The 20,631-nt window shown below is 38.1% G+C and overlaps 5 protein-coding genes across 6 annotated transcripts; 4 read left to right on the top strand and 1 right to left on the bottom strand.

Moving 5' to 3' along the window:
* The first annotated feature begins 53 nt into the window (after positions 1 to 53).
* Positions 54 to 638, top strand: LOC111448548 (histone H4). Its single transcript, XM_023088214.1, has one exon. The coding sequence runs from the start codon at positions 130 to 132 to the stop codon at positions 439 to 441; it is 312 nt and encodes a 103-aa protein (XP_022943982.1). The 5' UTR covers positions 54 to 129; the 3' UTR covers positions 442 to 638.
* A 2,226-nt stretch (positions 639 to 2,864) lies between these two features.
* Positions 2,865 to 3,510, top strand: LOC111448549 (histone H4). The gene has a single exon (XM_023088215.1). The coding sequence runs from the start codon at positions 2,934 to 2,936 to the stop codon at positions 3,243 to 3,245; it is 312 nt and encodes a 103-aa protein (XP_022943983.1). The 5' UTR covers positions 2,865 to 2,933; the 3' UTR covers positions 3,246 to 3,510.
* A 3,461-nt stretch (positions 3,511 to 6,971) lies between these two features.
* On the top strand, positions 6,972 to 7,555 carry LOC111449005 (histone H4). The gene has a single exon (XM_023088824.1). It carries the CDS (start codon positions 7,046 to 7,048, stop codon positions 7,355 to 7,357), a length of 312 nt encoding a protein of 103 aa, XP_022944592.1. The 5' UTR covers positions 6,972 to 7,045; the 3' UTR covers positions 7,358 to 7,555.
* A 2,726-nt stretch (positions 7,556 to 10,281) lies between these two features.
* Positions 10,282 to 14,700, bottom strand: LOC111448469 (histone H2B.11-like). The gene is made up of 3 exons (XM_023088101.1): positions 14,145 to 14,700; positions 12,879 to 12,883; positions 10,282 to 10,879 (listed from the first exon to the last, which is right to left on the bottom strand). Exons 1-3 carry the CDS (start codon positions 14,596 to 14,598, stop codon positions 10,439 to 10,441), a joined length of 900 nt encoding a protein of 299 aa, XP_022943869.1. The 5' UTR covers positions 14,599 to 14,700; the 3' UTR covers positions 10,282 to 10,438.
* Positions 14,701 to 16,751: 2,051 nt separating this feature from the next.
* On the top strand, positions 16,752 to 20,353 carry LOC111448927 (putative pentatricopeptide repeat-containing protein At5g59900). 2 transcript variants are annotated; one of them, XM_023088715.1, is made up of 2 exons: positions 16,752 to 19,514; positions 19,657 to 20,353. In XM_023088715.1, the coding sequence occupies exons 1-2, from the start codon at positions 16,846 to 16,848 to the stop codon at positions 19,697 to 19,699; spliced, it is 2,712 nt and encodes a 903-aa protein (XP_022944483.1). In that variant the 5' UTR covers positions 16,752 to 16,845; the 3' UTR covers positions 19,700 to 20,353. The 2 variants fall into 2 exon arrangements, with proteins under 2 accessions (XP_022944483.1, XP_022944482.1); XM_023088714.1 differs by having other exon boundaries at positions 16,752 to 19,545; positions 19,759 to 20,353.
* Positions 20,354 to 20,631: the final 278 nt, after the last annotated feature.

Below are 20,631 nucleotides of genomic sequence, written 5' to 3'. Positions count from 1 at the left end.
CAGGAAACCACGCGTGAGATTTGCACTTCCATAAATTCCCCACATACGTCTCAGTTTGGCATCCAAATTAAAATTCAAGCTTAACCCATCCATTTCTCTGCATCATTCTCCTAATCTTCAGTCGAAAAAATGTCTGGACGTGGAAAGGGCGGCAAGGGCTTGGGAAAAGGAGGAGCAAAGCGTCACAGGAAGGTTTTGAGAGATAACATTCAGGGCATTACCAAGCCTGCCATTCGCCGTTTAGCCCGTAGAGGCGGTGTGAAGCGTATCAGTGGATTAATCTATGAAGAAACCAGAGGAGTTTTGAAGATTTTCCTCGAGAATGTGATTCGCGATGCTGTGACCTATACCGAGCACGCTAGGAGGAAGACGGTGACTGCTATGGATGTGGTTTATGCATTGAAGAGGCAGGGAAGGACTTTGTATGGGTTTGGAGGTTAGGTCATAGGTTAATTTTACGAATGATTGTATATCTGAGATTTGGAAATCTAGTCATTGATGTTCTTTTAGTTTTACTCGGAAGTCGTTTCATCGTTGTTCTTGCAATGAAATTTTAATAGATCGTGTACTTTACTCTTCAGTTTCTATTTACTCCCTATCTCGTCTACTCAAACGATGAGAATTTTCTCCTTATTGATTGATAGAAGTTTAAACCGAATCTAGATTGATTGTCTCTTGAGTTTCTGTTTGTTGAATTCATGTTTGAAATGAGTTTCAATTTATGATTCAACAGCTGCTATTCGACAATCATTATGATTTGAATCGATTAAATTAGCATTTGAAAGCAGTTGGATTGTTTCTTATGCACGATCTTAGAAATACGATGGTTGGATGATTCTGCCTATCTTTTAGAAGACTAGCTAGATGATTACAACACTAGATTTCTTATTTCTTTGGTTTTTGAAATATCGTTAAGGATCTTCCATTGCCTTGAACAAGATAGAACAAGGAAGTTTGGACGATGAACTTTGAATGAATTGTATGGGAGATATGTCTTGATCCTTTTTGTGAAATGTACGATTTGGGTTATAATTTCATGTGAAAATGGCAGATTTGTTGGTCATTTTGGAGTCTAGTTTTTCTTGTTCGACATTGTTGGGCTAGAGCACTGTTGAAGTGTTCATAGTCTAGAAGCCCCTTTTTGTTTGCAATGGCTACAGGCTTTGCAGGTTGTTTTGCTTTGGAGCATGGATTCAGATGTGGACTCCTTCGCCGGCGACGGAAGGTGGGCGAGGTTTGTGCTGTAAGCTTCTTCTCTGTCATCTTTTGAGACCAATCTTATCATTATTTTGTCAAACAAAACCACCTGGCTTGATTACCACCATGCGTATCTGGCCTATCTGATATCAAGAGCATGCTCTTGGGCATATTTGAAATGACTTTCTAATTATTTAACATTGTTTTGTTGATCACTTGCCTCTTGTTTGAAAAGGGTTCCAAACGTTTCCCGTTCAAACGAATCTAACATATACTTGTCGGGCTGAAGAAGCCTCGAGCATTAGAAGTAGTAGGATCAAGGTAGTATGGTATGTTTGAAATGACTTTTTAAGTATTTAAGATCGTTTTGAGCACTTGAATAGGAAATGTCATTGCTCACTAGCTTCTTGTTTGAATAGGATTCCAAACCATTCTTGTTTTGGAACGAATCTAGCATATATTTGCAAGGCTAAAGAAGCCTCGGGCGTTAGAAGTAGTAGGGTCAAGGTAGCATTCCATTGGCGTTGAGCTTTCTCACCCAACTACATTCTGATCTCTTAGAAAGAGCTGCTAAATGTTCGAACCTGATAGTATAGATAGCTTATATAGCTTATGTCGAGATGGTTGATCTGCTTGGTGGGGGTGGCTCCTTTATCGTAGATAAACAGCTCGAGCCCTACACGGTTTTTAAGCACATGATTAGGTTAGAATATTCCAACCCGATCGAAATACTAAACTCATGTAATGGCTACTCATCTTTACTTGTATCAATGTCTATTGCTTGTTATATTCTCTCAACCATCTCGAAATACTAAATGCACGATGGTCATCTAGACACTGGTAGCTTTCAGCTTTGAGGCATTTGTGTCTTCCGGGATTGTTATAAGTCAGCTATGCGACGGTGAATTCGTTCTCGAGCCTTGTACACCGCCTGTCACGGTATGAGAATTGACCATCCCCAAAGTTGTTACCTTAATGGTAAGAAGAGGATGCATGAGGCAGGACTAGTGACGGGAGTGAAATCGAAACCTTTGTAGACCATTCTTTTCTGAAGTTCTCCAACTTGTTGATGTGTTATATCATCGGGTTTTTTTTTGTTATACTATATCGTCGAGTTTTTTTTTTTGTTATTTATTATAAACAAAATAATACATAACAAATACGGATATTAGAATAATACATGTAAATTTAAACTTAGTTCAGTGGATAAAATATCGACTATGGTCGATGGTACAAACTAAAAAATCATGAATTTTCAAAATAATAATAATGATAATTTTCATTTATTATTTTATTATTATATAAATTTAGTCTCAAATGAATTTTTTTAATTATACATGTATTTATTTAAATTAAAATTTATATTAGCATAATATATCAATTAAATATAAAATTTAAAAATTTAAATACTTTTCAAGGACGAGGGATTGGTTGTTGCCAAATGGGCAGCAAAATTTTGGATTCCCGCTGCCCGGCTCTGCCCGCCAAATAATCAAAAGAAACTCATTTTCAAATCAGGATCCGTACAGGTTTCACGCGGATCGTGGTGTTCAACCGTCGATATCGTAGAAAATCCAACGGACAATGGGGTTCTCTTCCGAACTTCAAATCCGACTGGAATCAACACTTTCCGTGTCGTATATCCCATAAATACCCCGAACCAGTAATTCTTAACATCAAACAAAAAATTTCCTGTGAATCAATTCGTTGTTCATCTCCCCGAATCTATCGAGAAAATGTCTGGGCGTGGAAAGGGCGGCAAAGGCTTAGGAAAGGGAGGAGCAAAGCGTCACAGGAAGGTTTTAAGAGATAACATTCAGGGCATTACCAAGCCTGCCATTCGCCGTTTAGCCCGTAGAGGCGGTGTCAAGCGTATCAGTGGATTGATCTATGAGGAAACCAGAGGTGTTTTGAAGATTTTCCTCGAGAATGTGATTCGCGATGCTGTGACCTATACCGAGCACGCTAGGAGGAAGACGGTGACTGCTATGGATGTGGTTTATGCCTTGAAAAGGCAGGGAAGGACTTTGTATGGTTTCGGAGGTTAGGTCACGGTTTGGTCTAAAAAATGGCTGTATAGTTTTGTCTCTGTTCTGCTAGTTATCTTTGTTTTTGCAAGTTGTCTTCCATTGTTTAGCAGAATTGATACTGGTTCATTGTCAAATTATGCCTTTAAGTTGTTATTCGTTTGTCCGGCTGTTTTTCTATCTCCTTCTCTTTCGCTCCAACTCGAAAATTGATTCTGTAATCCGATCTTTAAACTCCACTTGCGATCATTTCAGCTTTCTTATATAGATGACGGAATTTGAATTTCTTTATCGTGTACGATTCTCATGGCTTAGTCGAAGAGATATTGGATCTCAGACAAGATTCAATTAAGATACTGAATGGAAGAACTATGGTATAGCTAATTTACTATGACGAACAAACCTATATTGTTGTAATGGAGATTATACTGTTGATTTTCAATCTCCTAAGAATTATATCAAAGAATTGCGATCTTGATAGTGAGAATCTGTAATGTTAAGGATGCAGAATTAAGTGAATGTGTAAATAATTGAATCCATGTCTGTCAATGCGGCAGTTTAAGGATCATCGTTGTCTTTAATTCTTTTGGTATTGACAAACTATGATATTACAAATTCTTAGTTCTGGAAAACTTAGCAACGAGGAACATTCATCTGGGTGCACTTGTGAGGTTCATTTATAGTTTTACTATATCTTTATGGTATTTTAGTACGAACAGCATTAACTCTAGGAATCTGCATATAAACCTTAAAATTCTTATAGAAGAAGAATCTATTGCAAGTTCCTTTTTGATTGGCTAGTCTTATACAGTATGCAATTCTGAGGTAATTTTGCTGGTCTGTTGGTATCCATTTTGTTGGGATTGATATGTTTCTTTACTTTGGTACTCAACAGTGTTAAAACATTTGATTTCCTTAATGATCAGGTGGGCATGAGGTAATTTAGTTACGAGTTTTGCAGGTTGACAGTATTCATCAATCTTCACTTCTGAAATCTATAGAGCTCTGGTTACGATCCTTATGAAGTGTTTTAATACTTGGCATCTGTATTGAACCAATCTGTTGGATCGAGCAGCTAGCAGCAATTTTAGTTAAAATGATGTTAAGCAGCCATGGTCTCCTTCCAATGGTGCTGTAAATTGAAGAGCCTTATGGGTTTTCATTTTTTTTATCATTTCTTATCGAGGTCTTCAAGCTTTGCAGGTTTAGCCATCCTACATTGAAGTGGAGTTAGTGGGCGACTTCTTTCAGGCAATGGAATGCGTGCATGCAGGTCTGTGATCTCAACTTCTTGATATTTTTACTACTGTTCATGATTTTGATCTCAACTCCTTGATTGCTTGTATGCATTTCCTTACTAATCGTGGTTCCATTCGATGCTTGATCGAGATCCGTACATGTGCTTTTGGGATATCATATCATATGTTGATCCTATTTTCCATTATGCGTGGCAGATATGGGGAGGTTTTTAGTATTACCATATCTGCAAATATTTCAGATTTATCCATCTTAAGTTTGGTTATAATGGGATGCAAAGATTTATACAAGTCCCATGAAATATAAGTCATCTTTGATTGTGGTTATATAGCCGATGTGAATTCTCATTCCACTAATTTCTTAGAATGTACTACTGTCTATAGCACCATCACTCTCGCCGTAGAAACTCAAATGTCATCCGTCTTTTCCCGTTCATGCTTTTAGCTGTGCTTACTGTTCTTATGACTCTTCCGATCGATGCAAGGTATTGAAATTAGATTGATATGAAACTTGGATCCGTAGCCTACTTAGATCTCTACTATTGTAGGAATGCTATTAGGAGTGTTATTATTGAGATACTAAGAGTGGTTTAGACGACTGCGGTAGAGAATTGTTTGGTTGATTTGGGCTTTAGATACTAAAGAGTGGGAGAGTCCAAGTACCTCAAACTACTAAGTTTATATCTACCTGGTTTATTATATCGTTTCTGTTCTTTGTCTGTTTATATTTCAATATAGTTTAGATTCTATCATATTTTAATGAAGTTTGAGGGTTTTACCCACTGGCTATTTGTATAATCTCTCTGTTTTCAAGCATTGCAAAATAGGGTGAAAATTAATATCACATGCAAACAATGACAAGTTTAGTGGGCAAATTTTGATTCTTCTTTTTCCTGTCTACATCTGTGAGGTTGAGCATTGTTGGGAGAGGAGTCCCACGTTGGCTAATTAAGGGGTTGATCATAGGTTTGTAGGTAAGAAATACATTTCCGTTGGTATGAGGCCTTTTGAGGAACCAAAAATAAAGTCATGAGAGCTTATGCTCGAAATGGACAGATATCATACCATTTTAGAGAGTCGTGGTTTTTAACATGTTATTAGAGTCATGCTCTTATCTTAACTTAGCCATGTCAATAGAATCTTCAAATGTCAAACAAACTTAGCCATGTCAATAGAATCTTCAAATGTCAAACAAAGAAATTGTAAGCCTCGAAGGCGTAGTTAAAAGGGACTCAAAGTGTTAAACAAATGGTGTATTTTGTTTGAGGGCTCTAGAGAAAGGAGTTGAGTCTCAATTAAGGGGAGATTGTTCGAGGGCTCCATAGGTCTCAGGGGAGACTCTATGGTATACTTTGTTCGAGGGGAGGATTGTTGAGAATTGTTGGAAGAGGAGTTCCACATCAGCTAATTAAGGAGTTGATCATGGGTGGTTTATAAGTAAGGAATACATTTTCATTGGTACGAGGCCTTTTGGGGAAACCAAAAGCAAAGCATGAGAGCTTATACCCGAAATGGACAAATCCGTTTGATAGGAACGTGGGAAGTGTTTTAAATACTCAGCTTGTGTATCATCTTCTGGCATTTGGCATACTTCATTTACATTTGAAGAATACTTATATTGTTACACAGATGTGGCTGGACAATATTTGTACTAAAATTCGTCAGCTACACGTCTTTCGTTCTTGTGAAACTACTTTCCGTGCACAACACTCTGTTAGATACAACATTGCACAAGAATAAGCCTTGATCTAACAAAGTGATCGGAAGATCTTTGGTGTGCTAGTTCTTTCGAGCAAACTCTCAAATTAGGTTCAAACAAAAAAGATAATATTTATATTGTTACACGGGATTCATTTTTGTGAATAATTGTCAATTCTTTTGAGTTTTATTCTTGTGAAAGTACTTCCCGTGCGCAATGATACAACAATGCATGAAAATAAAACTTATTTTTTCAGGAGCTTGACGAAGACATGCCTTGGTCTATCAAAGTGATCAGAAGATCTTTAGCATGCTAGTTTTTTAGAATTAATAAAGGGTATTATAGGAACTCCAACGATTTGACGATTAGAAGAGATGATACAGATTCTCATATATCCATACAGATCTTTACAGCATTTTTGCCTTTTCTGATAGGGAGGTTGTCGGTAGTTTTTTTCTTTTAATTATTTTCTTATTCAATTAAATATTAGAAATTGAAAAAATATATATATTAACATTAACATTTACTTCGTCTATATATAGAAATTTAATTAGGAAAAAACTACATTGGACAATAGCGGTCAGCTGCTGAAAATTAAAATTGGGCCTTCCCGCTGCCCGGACTCGGGAATTTTACTTACCCGCCGAAGGAGAAAAAAAAAACGAGGGATTTCACGCGGATCGACCTTTTGAACCGTCGATCTTTCAAAAGATCCAACGGACAACATAATTCTTGGCTAAACTCCAAAATCAGGCTCCGAATTTCCTCATCCATAAATTGCCCGAATTCGCACGAATTTAACATCAAAATCGAATTTCTGGACAGAGACTCACGGCGCTGTTCATTCCCCATAATCATCGGCGACAATGTCTGGACGTGGTAAGGGAGGTAAGGGGTTGGGAAAGGGAGGAGCAAAGCGTCACAGGAAGGTTTTAAGAGACAACATTCAGGGAATTACAAAGCCCGCAATCCGTCGTTTGGCTCGTAGAGGTGGCGTGAAGCGTATCAGTGGATTGATCTATGAAGAAACCCGAGGAGTTTTGAAGATTTTCCTTGAGAATGTGATTCGTGATGCTGTTACCTACACTGAGCATGCAAGGAGGAAGACGGTGACTGCTATGGATGTGGTCTATGCCTTGAAAAGGCAGGGAAGGACTTTGTACGGTTTCGGAGGTTAGATTTAGGGTTTAATTCGAAAATTTATTGTAGATCATTACTTTTGATCTGGTATTTCGTAGACGAACTTGTTCTTATGAATTTTCTGTAAGTTAATTCCTCATTAGTTTAGAAATGATGGAATGTTTACTTCCTTGAAGATTTGTGCTATAAGAATTTCGCTTTTTCTCCCTGATTCGTCAATGAACTATGTTTCCTGCTAACAGTCAACAATCTGACTTAATGAATTTGATGTTTGTTCTATATCCAAAGAAAAATGAGTTTTGGTTTCTTTTATTTACTGTATAAACGGGTTTCGCTGCATTGTAAGGGTTTTGAGCCATTCAACTTTCAGCGCTGAAGTTTGAACTGATTAGAACATCAAATTTCATCCATGCACTTTGTATGTATGTATTCAAGTTTCAAATGTTTTCCGCTGCATTGATGTGTGCTGTGATTGAGCCCATGATCTGACGCTTTGTTTTCTTCTATTTTTCCTCGGAGTTCATGTTCTGATTCAGAATTTGGGACTATGAACTCATCAGAAGTTCATATGAAATGTAAGAATATACGTTATTGTGCTCTGCTTGAATGGAATATAGAGTCATCTGAATCTGTTGTTTCCATTGTTCTATATGTTTGGCTTTGATAACCCAGGGGAGGAAACTAATCCGTGATAGTTGTAAGCCATGAATTTTATCTGACCTGCCAGCATTATTTGAGGTTGGGGCTGCTTAGATTCATGTTGCAGGTTAACATTTAATTCCGGCAATGGCAACTAATGCTTGAACTAGCAGGTTGACCAAGAAGGCTCTTCTGTAGCTGTCTTCTTTGCTAAATTCATAATATTTTCAGGTGAGAGTTCTTTTTGGGTTGCCCCTTACACCATTCCGCTGATGACTCTTCTGTTTGTGACAGGTTTGAAGATGATAATAAGTTATACTTACAGCTCAACTCCACCACTAGTCGATATTATCTTCTTTGGGCCTTCCCCTCAAGGTTTTAAAAAACGTTTTCTATGGAGAGGTTTCCACACCCTTATAAGGGAACGTCTCTCTAGTAGACATGTTTTAAAACTGAGGTTGACAGCGGATAATATTTGCTAGTGGTGGACTTGAGTTGCTACAATACTATACTTCACTGCATGCTGATTTATGCTGATTTTGTGATGGAGAATAGAATTTCAGGTCTTGTGACTGGTTTCAATTTCTCTACTGGATCAAGCCATTAGCTAACTGTGCTCTTTATCATCTGTTACTGCTTACCAGGTAACATTCAGCTTTCGATATACTAATGGAGCTTTAGTGATTCCTTTGTTCTACCTCTGTTTATTAGCCACCAATGTGATGAGGATGCCTGAGTTTTCCACTTTCCTATCTGTCTATATCTTGTTTTAACATTCAGATATTACCCTGTAGTACTTTCACACTTGTTTTCCCCTCTAGCCTTGGGTACTTTCTACTTTAAGTGTTGAAGACCTTATCAGTATAGCTTCCTCTATGTGTATGATGTGTTCATATGCTGCCTGTAAATTCCAATTCCAAGAATTGATCTCATCTTTTGCCTGCTTCTTCCTCTCTGAGCATTATTTTGAGCTTCACTGATTCATTGGCACTTGCTTGCTTTCAAGTCATCTGATTTTGTGCGTTGTGTATTTGCCCTGAACCAACACAGATGAGAGCAAAGTTCAGGTACTTGTACATAAGCCTGACATCCCCATTGAATATGGTCTCATCGAGAACCCATTCTGCCCTTTACCGAGAGCCATCTTCAGGCTCTTTTTGGTCCTATCGAACTAGACTCTTAACACACCTGAAGGAGGGCATAAAAAACTCCTGACTCACTGTGAATATCGAGAGACGATGATTGAGTAAATGAAGTAGTAGGGAGAGGAGCGAAGCAGCGAGACTGTAAAGGAGAGGAGTTTATAGGATTGCCCGCGATAATAATTCCATAAACACCTAGGGAAGATATGGCAAACAAAGAGTTTGTCATGTGATAAACTCTAAGACCACGGTCACATATGCAGCAGCAGGGTGAGCCATTGCGTGCCTCATTTAACAACTCCACTCCGGCATACTAGGGATGCTTCAAGGCCTCTTGCTAATGCGATCATTCCAATTAGTTTTGTGTCACGGTTATGTTTGTCCGAGATGTGTTGGTCATGACCACATGTCCATGACAAGCCAAACCCTTCATGTCTTTCCACGTTGTAGTGTTTTACTTTTTGTATTTCTAGATTTCGAAAAAATCACGTCGGGATTTGCTAAACATGAAATGCCTTAAAATGTATTGTAAGTGATATGATTAGTTGTTAATTCTCTCTGCTCTCAATAGTTATATACATATGCAGTAAGCTCTTATAATTCCAATTTTAATTTCTCAAATCTTGTTTTCAGAATTTCTCTGCTTCCATTTTTTAAAAATATTTTCTTGAATCGAGGCTAAAGAATCAAGCATACGTCGTTTGGCTGTAGGCAACATGAAAATGAAAAGGCTAAATTCACTTGTTGCTGAAAATTGAGTACCTTTTTTCTTGAATCGGGGGGCCCCGAGTATACGTCATTTGGCTATATGCAACATGAAAACAAAAAAGCTTACATCCTTGCTGAAAAGTGAGTACTTTTTTTTTTATTAGGGCCAAAGGCTCGAGCATACATCGTTTGGCTGTAGACAACATGAAAACAAAAAAGCTTAATTCACTTATTGCTAAAAAATGAGTACTGCACAATCACAAATGAGTACTGCACAATCACAAGTCCTCACAAGTCCTGAGAGTGCAATTCTAACACTTTCCACCTTCAAGAAGAGGCATCTTCAAAGACACCGGGTTTAGCAGATTAGGGATTCGCCAAAGAAGATACCATTTTAATATTCTGTTGTAATATTTTCAAAAATAAGAACTGAATTTTAAAATTATTAAATTAATTGCAAGAGAAAAGCGAAATTGAACAAAAATTAATTCCATTACTAACTTGAATATGAAACGAAGCATATACAAATCACAAGCATCTATTGGTGAAGAAATCGACAAATCCAAAATCAGAGCCTACAAACCCTAATTTTTTTCCAGCTTTTCAACCTAAAATCACCTAATTCTAGATTTAAGAACTTGTGAACTTAGTCACGGCCTTGGTGCCCTCAGATACAGCGTGCTTGGCTAACTCACCAGGAAGAACAAGCCTGACGGCCGTCTGAATCTCCCGCGAAGTTATGGTTGGCTTCTTGTTGTAGCGAGCCAACTTAGAAGACTCCTGAGCGAGTTTCTCGAAGATATCGTTGATGAAGCTGTTCATGATACCCATGGCCTTGCTGGAGATTCCGATGTCCGGATGAACTTGCTTCAGCACCTTGAAGATGTAGATCTTGTACGTCTCTATGCTCTTCTTCGACCTCTTCTTCTTTTTGTCTCCGGCAGCAGCGCCGCTTTCCTTCGGCAGCTTCTTCCCGGCCTTGATCTTTTTCTCCGCCGGTCCTTTCTCCGCGACTGATTTCTTCTCCTCTACCGCCTTTTCGGCGGCCGGCTTCTTCTCGGCGGGCTTCTTCTCGGCCTTAGGTGCCATCGGAAATCGCTAAATTTAACAAAGAGAGGAGAAAACTCAAAGATCGAATTCGAATCGACCCACAGCAGAATGCAGAATACCCTAAAATAAGTGCGACTTACATATTTATACGTGACTTCAATAAATTTTGATTCGTTCACAAAGGAAGCCACAGATTGCTGAGCTGGCTTTATAAAATACGTTCGATCATGTTTTCGATGAGCAATAAATCAACGGTCTATTAAAGGGATGACTTTAGAAAAAGTTCCCGCCATGTCCAAACTTCTGACACGTGGCAATTTATTATTCGTCCCACATATTAGTTGCGGATTGGTGAGTTGTAATCCAGTATTTTCCAGTTCTCAACCATTTTGACGTCATATCTCTATATCATCAAAATTTAATATTTATTATTACTATTTAACCAAATCCAATAATATAATTAAGTTTAAGATATATTTAATACAAAAATTAGACATCTAAAAATAGTATTTAAAATAAATAAATTAAAATAAAATTTTAACTTTTTTATTCCTCATCAAATAGTTATTTTCTATACAAAATTTAAAATGTATTAATTTTTAATTAAGACGCTTAATTTTTGTTTTACATTTTTCTAAACACAATTGACACAAAATAGAAAGAGGGCCCTTCAAAGTTGGGCTTGGGCCCAGTATCATGCAGCAGCCCATTTTGAATGGGCCGTTCTACATTTTCAAGGCCCAATAAAATTTTCAGACCTCTTGCTCTGAGCAGCGGGCACCAACCCCAAATTTTCATCGGCGAAATTCAAAACAGAGCCGAGGATCGATCGAATATCGTTCGCCACATGAATGAACACGAAGAGCCTTTGTTCTTGAAATTGCATCAACTGTGATCGAATCGAGAAGTCTCAGAACTCTCCCACAATCCAACGGATCTAACGAAGCAAGCGGAAACGCCGACGCCGAGTGCCGCAAAGACAGTAGGAACGAAGAAATCCAAATTGGACCGATTCACCATTTTCGCCGGCACGCACAGAACATCGCCGGGAAGGTCCAGCGGGATCCTGATGTAACCGTCACGACCGCATGATTTGGAAAACGACGAAGATAGCGACGTCGCATTGGTGAAAATAAACACCGGAGCAAAGGAGGCCACCGCAGCTGTTAGCGTTAGTAGCGCCGTCCACTTGGCGGCGGTGACACAGAGAGGGGGATACAGAGAGAAGCGGTGGAGGATGGAGATGGCCATTGGAGAAGGAAGAAGAAAGTAAACGACAAGGCTTGTGATGCGGATGAATGTGGGTATGGCATCGAGGGGTTATTTTATTTGAAGATGGAGGGAAAATGGGTGCACGTTTAACAAACTGCCTGAGGAAGATTCTTCTCTGTTTCATTTATATCAGCTTGCCACGTTTTTTTGAGTACCTAAAAAGAAAAAAGAAAAGCTTTTAAGCCGGGAAGATCATGAGTATATAAATAACCACAATATTGAGTTGAACTATAAAAACTTATGCTCAAAATGGACAATATCATAATCGAAATCCTAAGTATATAAATAAAAGACACTTTCAACAAGTTTATACTCAAAATGGACAATATATGAGTATATAAATAAAGGACACTATAGATATTAAGCTATGAAATCGAACAATATCATAAAGGAAAGATCTAGAGTGTATAAATAAGGGACACTACCGACATTAATACCGATAAATATATGAATTACCAAATATAAGTGTTATGATCCCAAAAATCAAAACCCACCACTATTAATGTATCACTCGAGTAACCGAAGATTCAATTATAAATAAGGGGCACTACCTACATTAATACCGATAAATATAAGAATTCATTACCAAATATAAGTGTTATGATCCCAAAAAACAAAACCCACAACTATTAATGTATCATTCGAGTAAAGGAAGCATTTGAATGAGAGTGATAGATACTAAAGAGAGTACGGTTAAGGACTTAAAAGAATTGGACGCTACGCACGACCTATACCTATAAGATCTAACTTCTCCTTCAATGGCACAATCATAAAAACTCTAAAATTAAAGCATGTTTAGCTAAATAGAACGATCTTGTGCTAAGTGATGTCTTAGAAAATTTTCTAAAAAAGACGTGAGTAGAGACAAAAAAGTGTTAAGAATCCGTGTTAGTTTGTAAAGATAGTCTAGATTCTTTAAAACGCTTGAAGAAATAGAAAAGAAAAGTCCGGACCCTATTTCAAACCTACAATTAATGTAAAAAAAAAAATTAATTAGATATCTATTCTTGAAGATGGAGAAAGAGACAGAATGCACCGCGGTTACCACCCACGACATAAACTCAGTATTTCACAGAAGACACCATCAAATTTGGAGTCTTCTGATTATATGATGCAGACAAGCTAACAAACAAAAATATCGATCCGATGAACAAGTTTAAGAAATTTAAGTATTCCTTGAAAATTCAGCAATGCCAGCACTAAGATGATACTAAGTAATAGAGTATTATTAAGGCAACAATCATGGTTATTTACGATTTCAAAATAATCAAAGAACAAGCAAGAACATCTAACCCAACAAGTCTTCAAATGGCAGCCGGCAGTAGCAGCATCAGCACTTTCTTGTATTGTGTAGCCAAATTCATCTCGTGCTTGACAGATTACAGCCAAAAAAACCACAATTAAAACCAATGTAAAATCAAATTTCTACGCCATACTTGAGAATGCCCGAGTATTCAAACAAAAACAAATCAAGATATCAAAAATCTTAGCCACTGATGAGAGATCAGTTAAGAATAAGGCTACAAAAAGTCCGAGAATCTAAAACGTGTATGCATAGATGAGACATCTTAATTGATCACGATGGAAAGTGTGCAAAAGTTTATGATACAGCTAACAATCTCAATCCAGGAAGAACAAATCCAAGAGCCCCAAATTCAACGGTCGAACAGTGATTTTTGATGGCAAGAAGCAAATTCCCAAGGACATGATTCAGACGTCTATCAGCAAGGTCAAAAGTTAAGAGATCAACAATTTCGCTCCGAAGATCAGCCAGATAATTTTCTTTTGACGAGAAGAGACAGATGAACAAAACCACTTCCATTACAAGCACATAAAGTAGAATTTACAAATCATAAGCATCTATATGAGAAAACTTGTCAAATCCAAAAGCTATCAAATACAGGAACGCATCATAATAGGTAAAACAGAGCTCGTAACCCTAATTTCTTAATAATCTCTCACCTAAAGGCACCTATCGGTATCCATTGCTTCGGCTAATTCAGATTCTAAGAACTTGTGAACTTAGTTACTGCCTTCGTACCCTCAGACACGGCGTGCTTGGCCAACTCACCGGGAAGAACAAGCCTGACGGCTGTCTGGATCTCCCTTGAAGTTATGGTAGGTTTCTTGTTGTAGCGAGCCAACTTAGATGACTCCTGAGCGAGTTTCTCAAAGATATCGTTGATGAAACTGTTCATGATACCCATGGCCTTGCTGGAAATACCGATGTCTGGATGAACTTGCTTCAGCACCTTGAAGATGTAGATCTTGTACGTCTCTACGCTCTTCTTCGACCTCTTCTTCTTCTTATCTCCAGCAGCAGCGGCGCCGCCTTCCTTCGGAAGCTTCTTTCCAGCCTTGGGCTTTTTCTCCGCCGGAGCTTTCTCCGCGACAGATTTCTTCTCCTCGGCCGGCTTTTCAGCGGCTGGCTTCTTCTCGGCGGGTTTCTTATCTGCCTTTGGCGCCATCGGAATTTGCTGAGACAGACAACGGGCGGTGGAAAATTGAGAATCGGATTCGGGATCGATGAACAACAAGATACTAATTGCTTAAAAGAACTAACTCGGGCTCATCAATTTATACGAGCTTTCGCTAAGTTTTGATTTGCTGCGGTCGAAGCCTCAGATTGCTGACCTGTCTTAATATAATACGTTCGATCTTATTTTGGATGATCGATAAATCAACGGTCTATAAGAGGCATGACTTCAGAACAAAGTTTCCTTCTTACCCAGACCGGCCGCCACGTGGTAGCTCTTTATTCGTTGTTCATATCGGTTGCGGATTGGTGAGGTGTAACCATGAATTGTCCAATTTAACCATTTTGCCACCAACTTTCTATATTCGTAATATAGAGTTTTTTTAGAAAATATTCATTTTTCAGTAAATTATAAAAAATACTCTCAATTTTATAATTTGTTTTAATAATATGTATAAAATTTTAAAATTATCAATTTTATCCCATAAAAAAATAAAAATTTATGACCCAACATTCAAAATTTTTAAAAATATCCTTAAATTTAAAAAAAAAAAACTTTATATTATTAAAAAAACACATACATTGTCAGCATGATTGAAGATGATATTCGTGCTTGAACCGCATAACGAATATTAAACGATGAAAGAACATTCTTAGAACACACAATGGATACTTAAAAGGTCGTTATTAGAAAACAAACACCGTTACGTTGCAACGAGCGATGAGGACTTTAATATGCTAGAAACACGCTATTACTAGTTGATATAATAAATAATCACTCCAAGGGGAGTAAGATTCGGATTACCTTGTCGATCGAATATCTCAAGGCAAGAATATTGTTTGAGATTCGAATCACTCTATAAGCAAGATCAATCATGTCTAGCTTGAATGATTCTTGTTGATCAAACATCTTAAGGCAAGAACACTTGATTGAGATTTGAATCACTCCACAATCAATATTTGATCATGTCGAGCTCGAATGATTCTACATGCAACCTAAACTACATAAAATTGCAAATAAACTTAGTCATTAGCTAAATAAAAGCACAAATGCTTATTTTACTATATTTTCCAAGTCTCCTTGTGAATATAACATACGTGGCTCTATATAGCCTCAAAATGAAACTATGCATTACAAGAGTAGTAACATTCATACCTAATGACCATAATTAACTATTATGTAATTGTAACTTAGAGTAAATAAAAAATCTTAAAATACATTAATGAAATACAATAACTCTAAATTGTAATCCACCCAAAATTTATAACATGAAATTTTATTATTTTTTAATGTGGCATGAATTGAAATATCTTTTGATAATTTCAACGATATTTTATTCACATCTTCATTGAAGTATATTGTATGATTGATGTCTCTCAGTTCATATCACTAGTGTTCGTATAGTGTCAATATGGGAGTATATGACTGCTGACCAAAATTATATCGACTAGTCATCAATTCTTTATTATTATATTATACGTTATCAAAATTGCAACACATTTCACCGCTCACGTTTTCTAACACATATATCTCTCAAATATGACAAAGACCGTATGTAAAGTCTGAATCTCACAAGGCTGACTTGTTCACTAGGTTAGAATAAGTGTCGCACAATCACTGTTCCGCTGCCACAGGAATATAATCGTAACAAAAATGCACTAAATGACAAAATGTCACATGGTTGAATCCAACCAACTTAAATTTATTGTTAATTTTAAAATATACAATATTTATTTTTTTATTATTATATATATATATATATTTATAATTATTTGGAAGAAAATTTTTAGAATATATATTGAAACTGGAATAACATTTTACTTTTATTAAAAATAAAAATTTAAATAAATGACTCAAATAAATTGGAATTAATCAGACTGAAAATATTTATAGTCGAATTGAATTAATTATTTAATATAAATTATTTAGGTTACAAAATTTATAATTCGAATCGAATCTAAAAAATATTTCAATTTTTAAATTTAAAAATAAAAATTTGGTTCTACAAGCAAATGGACGAGGCCCAATTTTGGTTTTATACAAGCAATGGAAGAGGCCGAAGAAATCACGTTGGGCTGCAATCAAAAGCTACAAATTACTTTGTTTATGGGCCTTCTGCGGATTCGTCCAACATTCTCCAGCTTCAAATCAACAAATCACTCCCATCCCGGATCGAAGCACCAGTTCTAGCACCAAGTTTCGAGCTGGTTCTGCTTTTCAGTCTCAATCATCCCCTTGATGAAGCTCATTCGATATCGCCGATCGTTGAGAACTCCGAATATCGACGGAACAAGCTTCAGAAAGTTTTGTACATGGCGGAGGAACCTCGAAGAGAACAATGAAAACGATTCGCAGTTCGTTTACGAGATCGAGCAGATTGTTCGAGGAAAACAAAACTGGAGGATTGCCTTCAATAACGCATTAATTTCAGTTAATTTAAAGCCTCATCACGTAGAAAAGGTTTTGGTTCGAACACGCGACGACTCCAGGTTAGCCTTGAGATTCTTCAATTTCATGGGACTACATAGAAATTTCCATCACTCCACTGCGTCATTCTGTATTTTAATTCATTCGCTAGTTCAGAATAGTTTGTTTTGGCCTGCTTCTTCTCTGTTGCACACTGTTTTGCTCCGTGGACTAAATCCTGTTGAGATTTTTGATAATCTATTGGAGTCTTATAAGAGGTACAAATTTTCTTCGAGTTCAGGTTTTGATATGTTGATTCAATATTATGTTCAAAACAAGAGAGAAAGAGATGGTGTTTTGATTATAAATCTTATGAGGGATTATGGTTTGTTCCCTGAAGTTAGAACTCTGAGTGCTTTGTTAAATGCTCTTGCTCGAATTAGGAAATTCTGCCAGGTCTTGGAACTATTTGATGCCCTTGTGAATGCGGGCGTTAAGCCCGACAATTATATTTACACGGTGGTGGTCAAATGCTTGTGTGAATTGAAGGATTTTAACAAGGCCAATGATATCATTAATCAGGCCGAGCGAAATGGATGTGGTTTGAGCATTGTAACTTATAACGTGTTTATCCATGGGCTCTGCAAGAGCCAGCGAGTTTGGGAGGCTGTTGAGATCAAGAGATTGCTGGGTGAAAAGGGTTTGAAAGCAGATGTGGTTACTTATTGTACGTTAGTGTTGGGATTGTGCAGAATCCAGGAATTTGAGGTTGGCGTGGAGGTGATGGACGAAATGATTGAGCTCGGTTATGTTCCGAGCGAAGCTGCCGTTTCAGGAGTAGTAGAGGGGTTGAGGAGAATGGGGAGTATTGAAGTTGCCTTTGAGTTGCTAAACAAAGTTGGGAAACTTGGGGTAATGCCTAACCTATTTGTTTATAATTCAATGATCAATTCGCTGTGCAAAACTGGGAAATTGGACGAAGCCGAGCTGCTTTTTAGTGTAATGACTAAAAGGGGTTTATTTCCAAATGATGTTACTTATACTATTTTGATCGATGGATTTGGAAGATCGGCCAAACTGGATGTTGCTTTCTATTACTTCAACAAAATGATCGAGTCTGGCTTAAGTGCAACCGTGTACTCGTACAATTCGCTGATAAGTGGTCAGTGCAAGTTTGGGAACATGAGAACGGCCGAGCTTCTCTTCAAGGAGATGGTCGACAAAGGATTGATACCGACAGTGGCAACTTATACTTCATTGATAAGTGGATATTGCAGAGAAGGGTTAGTGCCAAAAGCATTCAGGATATATCATGAAATGACTGGAAAGGGGATTGCTCCAAATGCTTTTACCTTTACTTCTCTTATTTCTGGTCTGTGTCATATTAATAAAATGGCCGAAGCGAGTAAATTATTTGATGATATGGTTGAACTGAACATTCTTCCAAATGAGGTGACTTATAACGTTTTGATCGAGGGGCACTGTAGGGAAGGTAACACCACGAGAGCTTTCGAATTGCTGGATGAAATGATTAAGAAGGGCTTATCACCCGACACATACACGTATAGGCCCCTAATTGCTGGCCTTTGTTCTACTGGTAGAGTTTCTGAAGCGAAGGAGTTCATAAATGACCTTCACCACGAGCATCGAAGGCTGAATGAGTTGTGTTATACTGAACTTCTGCAGGGCTTCTGCAAGGAAGGAAGAGTTAAGGAAGCGCTCGTTGCTCGCCAAGAGATGGTAGGACGTGGAATGCATATGGATCTAATAAGTTATGCTGTGCTTATCTATGGAGCTTTGAAGCAGAATGATAGAAGATTGTTTGATCTTCTAAGGGAAATGCATAGTCAAGGAATGAAACCAGATAAGGTAATATACACCACTTTGATTGATGGCTCCATCAAAGCAGGAGATCTTAGAAAGGCATTTGGAATTTGGGACATTATGATTGGTGAAGGATGCATTCCCAATACTGTGACATACACGGCATTGGTGAACGGGTTATTCAAGGCAGGATACGTCAACGAGGCCAAACTACTTTTCAAGCGTATGCTCGTCCACGAGGCCACTCCTAATCATATAACTTATGGTTGTTTTCTCGATCACCTCACAAAAGAAGGAAATATGGAGAATGCTCTGCAACTACACAATGCAATGCTCAAAGGGACTTTAGCAAATCCCGTCACTTATAATATACTCATCCGAGGTTATTGTCAGATAGGAAAGTTTCACGAGGCAGCCAAGCTTCTCGATGGAATGATTGGAAACGGTATCGTTCCAGATTGCATTACATATTCGACATTTATCTATGAATATTGTAAGAGGGGTAATGTGACTGCGGCTGTCGAGATGTGGGAGTGTATGTTACGGAGGGGCTTGAAGCCTGATACGGTAGCATTTAACTTTCTAATACATGCTTGCTGTCTCACTGGTGAACTGGACAAGGCTCTGCGGTTGCGCAATGACATGATGTCAAGGGGTTTGAAACCAACTCGGTCGACATATTATTCCCTGATTGGTGCAAGTTGCTCAGCGAGGAGCTAGCTCGATGCTAGTTCAGTAGTAAGTCGATATATGATTCCCTGATTGGTGCGGGTTGCACAGCGAGGAGCTAGCTCGATGCTAGTTCAGTAGTAAGTCGACATATTATTCCCTGATTGGTGCAAGTTGCTCAGCAAGGAGCTAGCTCGATGCTAGTTCAGTAGTAACTCGTCATATTATTCCTGATTGGTGCGAGTTGCTCAGCGAGGAGCTAGCTCGATGCTAGTTCAGTAGTAAGTCAACATATTATTCCCTGATTGGTGCGAGTTGCAAATCGAGGAGCTAGCTCGATGCTAGTTCAGTAGTAAGTCAACATATTATTCCCTGATTGGTGCGAGTTGCTCAGCGAGGACCTAGCTCGATGCTAGTTCAGTAGTAAGTCGACATATTATTCCCTGATTAGTGCAAGTTGCTCAGCAAGGAGCTAGCTTGGTGCTAGTTCAGTAGTAAGTTGACATATTATTCCTTGATTGGTGCGAGTTGCTCATCGAGGAGGTAGCTCGACCAGTTCGGTAGTAGATGAATTGGTGACAATGCTCGAAGATAACCGCATCGGGAACTTCTACGTCTGCAGCTGCGTAGGAAGGAGAAGGAGACTTGACACTGTAAATTAATAGAAGCAGGAAGGATTGTTGTGCATTAGTGGTAGATGAGGAGCAAAATAAAGCTTAGAAACTTTGGTTTCAGTAGCAACAACATCAGGTACCCAATGTTTAAGCTGTTTTGGGAATGCATATTGAATATTACAGTAATGTATGGACATTCTTTACATCAAGGGAGCAATAACACTGAGTTCTTTGATGGAATATACTGTTTCTACTTGTTTGAAGCACTGAGATCCCACGTCGGTTGGAGAGGAGAACGAAACATTCTTTATAAGGGTGTGAAAACCTCTCTAACAGACGTGTTTTAAAAACTTTGAGGCGAAGCCCGAAAGGTGAAGCCCGAAAGGTGAAGCCCGAAAGGTGAAGCCCAGAGGAGACAATATTTGCTGGCGGTGGGTTTGGGCACACACCGCATTCATAGGAGTCACTGTCTTTTTCCTAATGTTCTTGGTTCATATCACGAATCAGTATT

The sequence above is a fragment of the Cucurbita moschata genome, unplaced genomic scaffold (assembly GCF_002738365.1).
Source record: "Cucurbita moschata cultivar Rifu unplaced genomic scaffold, Cmos_1.0 Cmo_Scf00010, whole genome shotgun sequence".
Taxonomy (NCBI): domain Eukaryota; kingdom Viridiplantae; phylum Streptophyta; class Magnoliopsida; order Cucurbitales; family Cucurbitaceae; genus Cucurbita; species Cucurbita moschata.
Note: the sequence above shows the minus strand (reverse complement) of the source record. Positions and strands in the feature narration are given on the sequence as shown.

Bases quoted from the DNA above. Each gene is read 5' to 3' on its own strand.
- LOC111448548 (XM_023088214.1), top strand. From the start codon at position 130: ATGTCTGGACGTGGAAAGGGCGGCAAGGGCTTGGGAAAAGGAGGAGCA.
- LOC111448549 (XM_023088215.1), top strand. From the start codon at position 2,934: ATGTCTGGGCGTGGAAAGGGCGGCAAAGGCTTAGGAAAGGGAGGAGCA.
- LOC111449005 (XM_023088824.1), top strand. From the start codon at position 7,046: ATGTCTGGACGTGGTAAGGGAGGTAAGGGGTTGGGAAAGGGAGGAGCA.
- LOC111448469 (XM_023088101.1), bottom strand. From the start codon at position 14,598: ATGGCGCCAAAGGCAGATAAGAAACCCGCCGAGAAGAAGCCAGCCGCT.
- LOC111448927 (XM_023088714.1), top strand. From the start codon at position 16,846: ATGAAGCTCATTCGATATCGCCGATCGTTGAGAACTCCGAATATCGAC. The intron at 19,546-19,758 runs GCGAGGAGCTAG...CGAGTTGCTCAG, and splicing joins TGATTGGTGCAAGTTGCTCA to CGAGGAGCTAGCTCGATGCT.